The 8,672-nt window shown below is 33.1% G+C and overlaps 1 protein-coding gene across 1 annotated transcript; it reads right to left on the minus strand.

Moving 5' to 3' along the window:
• Positions 1–3,391: 3,391 nt before the first annotated feature.
• Positions 3,392–8,094, minus strand: LOC111461395 (cyanogenic beta-glucosidase-like). The gene is made up of 14 exons (XM_023104906.1): positions 8,021–8,094; positions 7,708–7,821; positions 7,560–7,629; positions 7,418–7,476; positions 6,709–6,784; positions 6,536–6,613; positions 6,355–6,442; positions 5,258–5,513; positions 5,065–5,180; positions 4,762–4,979; positions 4,265–4,296; positions 4,036–4,141; positions 3,849–3,951; positions 3,392–3,741 (listed from the first exon to the last, which is right to left on the minus strand). The coding sequence occupies exons 1-14, from the start codon at positions 8,060–8,062 to the stop codon at positions 3,567–3,569; spliced, it is 1,533 nt and encodes a 510-aa protein (XP_022960674.1). The 5' UTR covers positions 8,063–8,094; the 3' UTR covers positions 3,392–3,566.
• Positions 8,095–8,672: the final 578 nt, after the last annotated feature.

Below are 8,672 nucleotides of genomic sequence, written 5' to 3' on the forward strand. Positions count from 1 at the left end.
ATCGTCATTTTTTTAAGGAAAATTGACCTCGATTCTTTGTATATATCGGTTTTATGATCTTAACCTTTCCATTTTCAAGTATTATACATATTTTCTTTTCGGTCATAAATTGTTTCCCTTTCTAGTTTAAACCAATAAAATATTCCTCAATAATGAAATGGTTCTTGAGAAATGTGATATCCAAAATAAAAGAGAGTAGAGATGATTAAGAAAGACTTAAAAAGAATTGTAAGTTACTACTTATATGAACAAGAACAAGAAGTACCTTCCTTTTTCAAGGCTCAATTGTAGGAACTCTGACATTAAGTGTGCTTTGCTTGAAGTAATTTTATGTTGACCTTTTGAGAATTTTTGTTACAAACATGTGAGTGAGGGCAAAACATGTTGAAATGATTCATGTTGGTTTGTGTGGATAGTTTTCATTCTTAGAAACGAGGAGTAAGTAACCTGACCATATTATATCAAAGAGAATGCTAGGGTTATTCAGTGCCAAATTCAGATTTCGAATCTTGGGTATGAGTTGTTATAAGTAGAAACTCGAAATCCAACCAAATTATAACATCAAAAGAACTCTAAAATCTCAAAAGATTCCTCCCACTTTTATTGACTACAAATTACAACATATTAGGTCTATAAGAAACTCAACAACTCTATGTTGAATTATTACATATGTAAGCAATCAAACATATAAGGAAAAAAAAAAAAAATATTTGTGGGAGCAACAAGAGATGGAGATTTTATTTCATTTTTTCCAAGGGTGTATCAATTCAAACTTATTCGAAGGAATATTTTTTAAATAAAATCCATCATCAAAAGCTGCCCAAATACAATTTTTAAAGTCACAACGTTCAGAAAGCCAATTTGAATTTTCTGGCCAAAAAACCTCAAATGAAGCATACCCATTCAAACTATTAAAATTGCACCAAAACAAAGTCGTACGCCAAAAGTTCATTTTGAAGCTCCAGTTGAATTGGGCTTGCTTCTCCAAAATGCGTTTGCTCAAATCGTCGTCATTTGACTTGCAATGAGCATTTAAAACTGAGTTTGTTTGATAATTGTAAATAGTCACTTGCCATTTGCTCCCTGGTACTTGCCCATGGCTCTCTATAGCTTGTTTGTTGGATCCTGCAAAACATGTGTTAATAACCATGCTCGATTCCAAAACAAACAATAAGATAAACCAGAAGCTGGTTAGAGGTTTCATCTTTCTTTAGATACTCGAGGCTCTTTTATTAATGCTCAGCCATTCAGATTTTGGTTCATTATATATCCATGAAAGTTTCATGTGTATCCACTCTTAATAATGTTTGGGAGGGTGATTTAAGTTTAATATCAAGGCAACACATTAATTGCTATGAATGTTTTGAGGTTGGATATCCATACTTGTTGCATGGTTATAAATATCAATTTTTCTTATTTGCTATTTTTTTTTTAATGGAGATTGAAATACAAAGCTGTATTATTTTTAATTAAACAATAAAGGAAAACACAAAATAGACGTTACATTTTCTATATTTTCTATATTTTCTCCTTAATTAACATCAATTATGTCAAGCACACGAGAGTTATAAATTTTTCTTTTAATGTTATTTATCCATTTTTTAAACAGGAAGAAAAACAAATATGATTAACAAGATTGAGAGAATCACATTAGTATTATAAAAAATAAAATAAAAAGAAACCAAAATTTAAAAGTGTGGTCCTAAGTTCAAACCTTCCACCTCACATATTTTAAAACGAGTAACAGTCTTACGACTCTTTGAAACTTAATTGAAAAATATTTGTTAGATTTAAACTCGAAAATATAACAAATTCTAACGTTTTTATGTTTTATATTATAATCTAATTTGAGTTTGATTTGAATTCATATAGTTTTTGGGCAAAATTTCTAACTTTTCCTATGTTCAAAGTACCATTACTTTTAGGTTTTAATTTGGTTTTGGTGTATTTCCTATTTTACTTTATTTTTTTCTTTTGGTGATATTTTTCTATAAAATCAAGAATTTTGATATTTTGAATTTTTTTCTTAAGAAAATTTGTAGATCTGAACGAACTCGTTATAAATCGAGAAATGATGATTTGGACGAGTACGTTGCAGATTGGAAAGGCCAATTCAACTGGTGGTTCAAAGTGAACTTTGGGCAAACAATGTTGTATTGGTGTAACTTCATAGTTTGAACGGACATGTTTTATATGAATTTTTTTTTTCTTTTGTCAAATAAAAGAAGATTTGTTCTCTACACGATTGTACCTACGACAGTTACATTTGGACGGCTTTTAATGATGGGTTTTTATAATAAAATGAGATTTGCTCTCTAAACGATTGTACCTACGATAAAAGGGTTTTCATAATAAAATATTTTAAATAATTTTTTTCGTGTATTATAGATATGATATGTTATGCATGTAGTGACAATCTTGATTTCAATAAAAAAATTTGGAAATTTGGAGTCCTACATTTGTGCTTAACTCAACTAGCTAAGATGAGATATACATCAATCAAGAATTTAAAGGTTCGAACTTTCCACTTCAAAATTAAATTAACTCGATGCAATATACATTAAAGAATTCTTGACTAACAACTAAAAGTGTTCGAACTTCTAATTAAAACATTCAAACGATAATTTTTCTACAATCAAACTTAAACCCTTCACATGATTTTTTTTTTTCCAAAAATTGAGATAGAATTTGAACATGATCTAGATTTTTTAAAAAAAAAACTTCAATTACAATATTTTTCGATTTTCTTACCTCCTAAATGTGCTACACATTAAATCTCTTAAAGCTTGCTCCATAAGTTATTATCTCCTAAATTTACTTCACAAGTTAGATTTTTTAAAAAGTAAATCAAGTACAAGTCAAGCTTATTGACTCAGCAATCAAGAAATCATACCAACTCTAGTGCCCTATTATTAACTTGGTTCATTTGTGCATTCTCATAGAGGGATATAAATCCTTTCACCTGAATCATGTTATTAAATTCATATTCGAGCTCTTGGCGTAGTGTAATTCTTCTGTAGAGTGAAAGTTCTAAGTTTTCTTTTGAGGAAGATTTTAGTCATTCACACATAACACATATATTATACTCATGATCAGTTCATTTAAATGTTCTAATCATGCATTCTCTAGCTATATAAGGCAATTCATGCTTGCATGATAGCATAGTCTAGCGATTTCTACAAGTCTTATTCGAAATAAATTCATGTGGTTATTTACTTGTTCGTATGTGCCTAAGCTGATCCATTCCTACTCATTCGATGTCCCGAGTTTTTTGAATTTCCTCAAATTGGGGCTAATTGAAGTCATGGTTAATATCAAAATCGGATAAAATCGAATTGAATAGGAGCAAAAGAAGATTAAAAAAGGAACCAAAGTGAGGGAGCAAGAAATGAGACGAGAAAATTATTTTACTTCATACCATCAATAGAAACCATAAAGTTAAATAAATGCATTTGTTATTACAATTTATTTAGTATCTTCTCCGAGTTGTAAGTACTCTAGAAGGGTGCAATAACAAAATACAAAATGATAATAGTGCATACAATATAGTATGGAAGGTTAGTATATCATTTAAAAGACGTTAGAAAGTTGTGGAACCATCTTGCGGAGTCTTTTGGCATTCTCATCAAATTGTGCTTGAAATCAATATAGGTGATACCAAAGCGTATAGTGTACCCACTTGCCCATTCAAAGTTGTCCAATAATGACCATGCAAAGTAGCCACGTACCCTTACACCATCTCTACAACATTTTCCAAAATGTAACATAATTACAATCAACAGTTATGTACAAATAAATAAGCTAAAAAAGTGATTTATTAGTAGTTTAATTTTTGACTTAGTACTTACTTCATTGCTTCGTTAAGATAATAGAGATGGTCATTAAAATATTTGATTCTACCCTTGTCTCGTATTAAATCATGAGCACGGTGGGTATCAAAGTCGAGATATCCTGCAATTGTAAAATTTAATTAATCAAATCACTATATTCATCTTCATATCTTCATATGATTAAGTTATAAAGTTGTTTTCTTACCATTTTCTGTGATGTAAATAATTGGATTCTTATAATTATTCTTTACATATGTCAGCACTCCTTTCAATCCTTTTGGATAAACAGCTAGCCAAGATGATGGGTCTACCTACACCATTATTAACACAAAAGTATTAGATTAATTTTAAACTTGAAAGAGCACATCCAAAGAATAATTTGCACACTATTATTGTTATAGTTCATCATTGAAGGAAGTTTGAACACAAATTACCTTTGGACCAATTGGAACTCCATCACGATCAGCTATCATACAAAGATATTATACAAAGTCAAGTTATAGAATAGATATGCCATATGAGAAAGAAAGGCTAATTAAGTATTAGATGAACTTAAAAGTATATTTGGGATACTTTTGAAAATTGTATTCCTAGATAAACACTTTATCATATTATAGATTAGGATAAATATCAATTTAATTAATGTAGAAATCTACTAGAATATTAGATGAGAACTCAGACTTAAAATGACATGTGAATGATCAGAAATAGAAATTGAGATTCAAAAATTGCCCCACCATTGCACGTCACCTACGTACTCCTTAAATTTCATCCTAAATTCCAAAAAAAATTTACTCTAGAGATAGTTTTAAAATATATGAAAGATTAAGAGTAATAATGTAACTTGATTATTTTATAAACAAATCACGAAGTTATAAGTTTTCTTTGCAGCTAAATTTTAAAAATGTAAGGTTTTGGTTTGAGTACATACTTGAAAGAGTTGCATGAATATCATTCAAGTAGCTTTGGCCTGGATAAACGTTGCTGGGATTGTCTTTTGCATAATTAGCTGTGTAATAATTTATGCCAAGGAAATCAAAGGAGTTTATGATGGACATGCTTGCTTCCTTTGGGAATATGGGCAACCTCCTCCCCACCAAAGTTCTCATGCTCTGTGGATAATCGCCATAAACGAGTGGATGCAAGAACCTAAATCATTGAATTTGTTCATAAGGATTGAATAGAAAGAGTTATGATCTTAGTAATGGATTCCTAAAGGTATTAGTGTACTCACCAACCAAGTGAAAAATCAAAAGCCCGATCTCTAGCTCTTCTATCCGCCTCAGAATCTGAATATGGCACATACCATGTTGATTCCAATGTGATGCCAATCAAACCCTTTTGGTCTGCCTAAGAGTACCATTTAATTTAAATATGCATAAACATTAGCTCCAAACTTAGAACTTTATTAAACAACAAAAGAGAACCTGATATTTGGTCTTGTAAACATTGACAGCCGCAGCGTGTGCAAGAATTAGGTTGTGACCAACAATGTATGGCTCGGTGCCGGAATTACCAGCAAGATAGCGACATGGATCCCATTCTGCACCTCTACCAGGTGCGTATTCTGCCATTACATAACTTTTGAAGGTGAAGATGTACTGTTCATTCAAGGTTATCCAATGCTTCACTTTTCCACCAAACAATTTGAAACAAAGATCAGCGAAGTCCCGAAAATGATCTCTGCAAATAATTTCCTTAGGGTAAATTTATAGTGCATTTAGACAAAAATGTTGGCCACATTCTTACCATTTTAAAATCAACTTTTAAAATTTTGTTTTTGTAACGGTCCAAGCTCGCCACGGAAAGATATTGTCCTTTTCGGAATTCCCCTCAGATATTGTCTTTTTCGGACTTTCCCTCAAAGTTTTTAAAACGCGTATGCTAGATAGAGGTTTCGTATTGTTCTCCTCCCCAACCGGTGTGGGATCTCACAATTCACCCCTTTCGAACTGATATGGTGTCTCACAATCCACTCTTTTCAGGGGCCTAGGGTCTTCACTGAGACTCGTTCGTTTCTTCAATTGATATGGGACCCCCCAGTCTACCCCTTCGGGGCCCGGTATTCTTTCTGGCACACTGCCTCGTGTCCATCCCCTCTTCAGACCTCAACCTCCTCCATGGTCACTCCGCCTCGTGTCCACACCCTTTCGGGGCTCAGCTTCCTCGCTGGCACACTACCTTGTGTCCACCCCCCTCCCCTCGAGGCTCAACCTCCTCGTTAGCACATCGCCCGGTGTATGGCTCTAATACCATTTTTAACTCTCCAAGTCCACCGCTAACAGATATCGTGCTCTTCGGGTTTTCTCTTTCGGGCTTCCCCTCAAAATTTTTAAAACGCGTCGAAGAGATTTTCACACTCTCATAAATAATGTTTCGTTCTTGTTCCAAATCGATGTGAGATCACTATGTTATGGTCGAAGATTTTATTATTATTTTAGAAAAATAACCCTTTTTCAAATTCACTCATCAAAATTCTTTAACCTTTATATTTTATATGATAATCTCATAAAAATTTACTTACACAATTTGACGATCCAAGAAGCCACCATACTCGGTTTCTAAAGCTTGAGGAACATCCCAATGAAAAAGTGTGACATAAGGTTGGATGCCTACAAATGAAAATTATATGACCCATTTTGAGATTAATAAAACTTGCTTATAATAATCATTGAGATTAAATAAATAATAGAAGAAGAACCCACCATATTTAAGCATTTCATCGATGAGATTATTGTAGTAATCTATTCCATCTTCGTTCATACCCCCACTAATCTTTCCCGCTGAGAAGAAGATTAATGTTTATAAAGTTAAGCTTCGAAAATGTATATTAAAGTAGAGTTTTGAGATTGGGTTTGTTCATCTTTGAAGTCCTTACTCGGCAAAATTCTGGACCAAGAGATTGAGAATCTATGAACATCAAAACCTATACTCCTCATGAGGGCAACGTCTTCCTGCATTGTCAACAATTATTAGCTAATTATACGTAATATATTTGCATAACAATCAGTTTATAGCATTAGTCTTGATGGCAAATTAGTAAAATAAAGTGCTTTTAAAAGAAGCTAGGTGTAATATCTCAACTCCACCGCTATCAAATATTATTCACTTTTGTCCGTTACGTATTGTCGTCAGCCGTCAGTCTCACGGTTTTAAAACTTGTCTACTAAGGAGAGGTTCTCACACCCTTATAAGGAATGTTTGGTTACTCTCTCTCCAACCGATGTGAGATCTCACAATCCACCCCCTTGGGGCCAGTGTCCTCGCTAGCACACCACCCAGTGTCTAGCTCGGATACATTTGTAATTGCTCAAATCCACTGTTAGTAGATATTATCCACTTTGACCTGTTACGTATGACAGTCAGCTTCACGATTTTAAAACGCGTCTACTAGGGAGAAGTTTCCACACCTTTATAAGAAATGTTTCGTTCTACTCTCCAATCGATGTGGGATCTCACAATCCACTCCATCTTAGGGGCGCGTCCTCTCTATTCAGATCTCACAAAAATAGTTACCAAAACAAGTTTAAGATTGACTTAGTTTGGAGTTAGGAATCTATATTTAAGAATCGTCCAATTTTACTCACTCTATAGCGATGATACTGATCAACAGTTACATCTCCATTGCTACGATCCTTAATTCTCTCTGAAATCAAACAAATAAGCAACGTTGAGAGCCATAATTCAGTGTGCAATTCAAAAAAATAAGCAATTTTATGAGAGAAAGACCTGGATATTTGTGAGTGTAGGTATCCCATGTACTTGGCCCTTTACCATACCTAAAGGCAGCACCTTCATACTGAACAAACCATAACAAATCAATACTCATCCTTTGTTCTTAATTTATCATTATTTGTATATCCAACTTTTACTCAACCTGGTAAGCTGAAGATGCTGTGCCAAATACGAAGTCTATAGGAAAGCTGCCTCGCCTGATCACGTTGATAGGCTGGATTTGGTTATTGACAACTGCAAACACATGAAGCACAAAGTTTAGGGAAGAACACAATATAACAATCTTTGAAACCCATCACTCAGTTTGGTTTGGTTTGCTATTGAGACTTTTTGTCACCAATTCACTCGTATCGATATCGAACGTTCAATACCCTTATATTAGAACGTTTCCTTTTGAACTTTGGATGAAAATTGGGATTTAGAACGAATATGATGATGATCTAAACATTCGAAAAATTTTGAGGTTGGAGGAAGAGAAAGAAATGAAACAAGTTCATTTACCGTTAGCCATTGAGCCTCAAGAGAAGGGTTTCAGATGAAAGGGTTTTTGGTTGTTTGTGGTGGAACTCTACCATGCCGTTCCCTCCTTTTTATAAGGTTTCAGGTCAAGAGGTGTATTTAATTCTAGCCATTTGGGTTTGTATTTTTTTTTATTTGTTTTTTTGTTTCTTTATAGATTCGATTCTTTTGTCTTTTTGTAAATGGGTTTTCTTTTCTTTTAATTTGATTTACTAGCTGATGTAATGGCCTGAGTTTTATGTAAGATTAATTTACATTATTTTTTCAAGTTTAAATTTTGAGATTTTAATTTTCATTTGATGTGATTGTGGTCGATGGGTATTTAGATTCGACTTCCCCTCGATCAACGAGTAATCTTGAGAGTTAGAAACTTAAATTTCGATGGGTTACCTTAGGTGTGATTCCAACAGATTCCATGAACAAATTTGGCAAGGATTCAATACTCTAGTTCGTGATTCTCCAAAAAAAAATTATAAGAAAAATACATTTGTAAAGATGGGCAAAAAGCTCAACAACTTTTGGTGAAGGAACCAATTCAATTCGAGCTTTGTGCAAGAAGATACCAAAATACAAAGAAAATAGTTTGAA

This window comes from Cucurbita moschata, unplaced genomic scaffold, assembly GCF_002738365.1.
Source record: "Cucurbita moschata cultivar Rifu unplaced genomic scaffold, Cmos_1.0 Cmo_Scf00025, whole genome shotgun sequence".
In the NCBI taxonomy this organism is placed as follows: domain Eukaryota; kingdom Viridiplantae; phylum Streptophyta; class Magnoliopsida; order Cucurbitales; family Cucurbitaceae; genus Cucurbita; species Cucurbita moschata.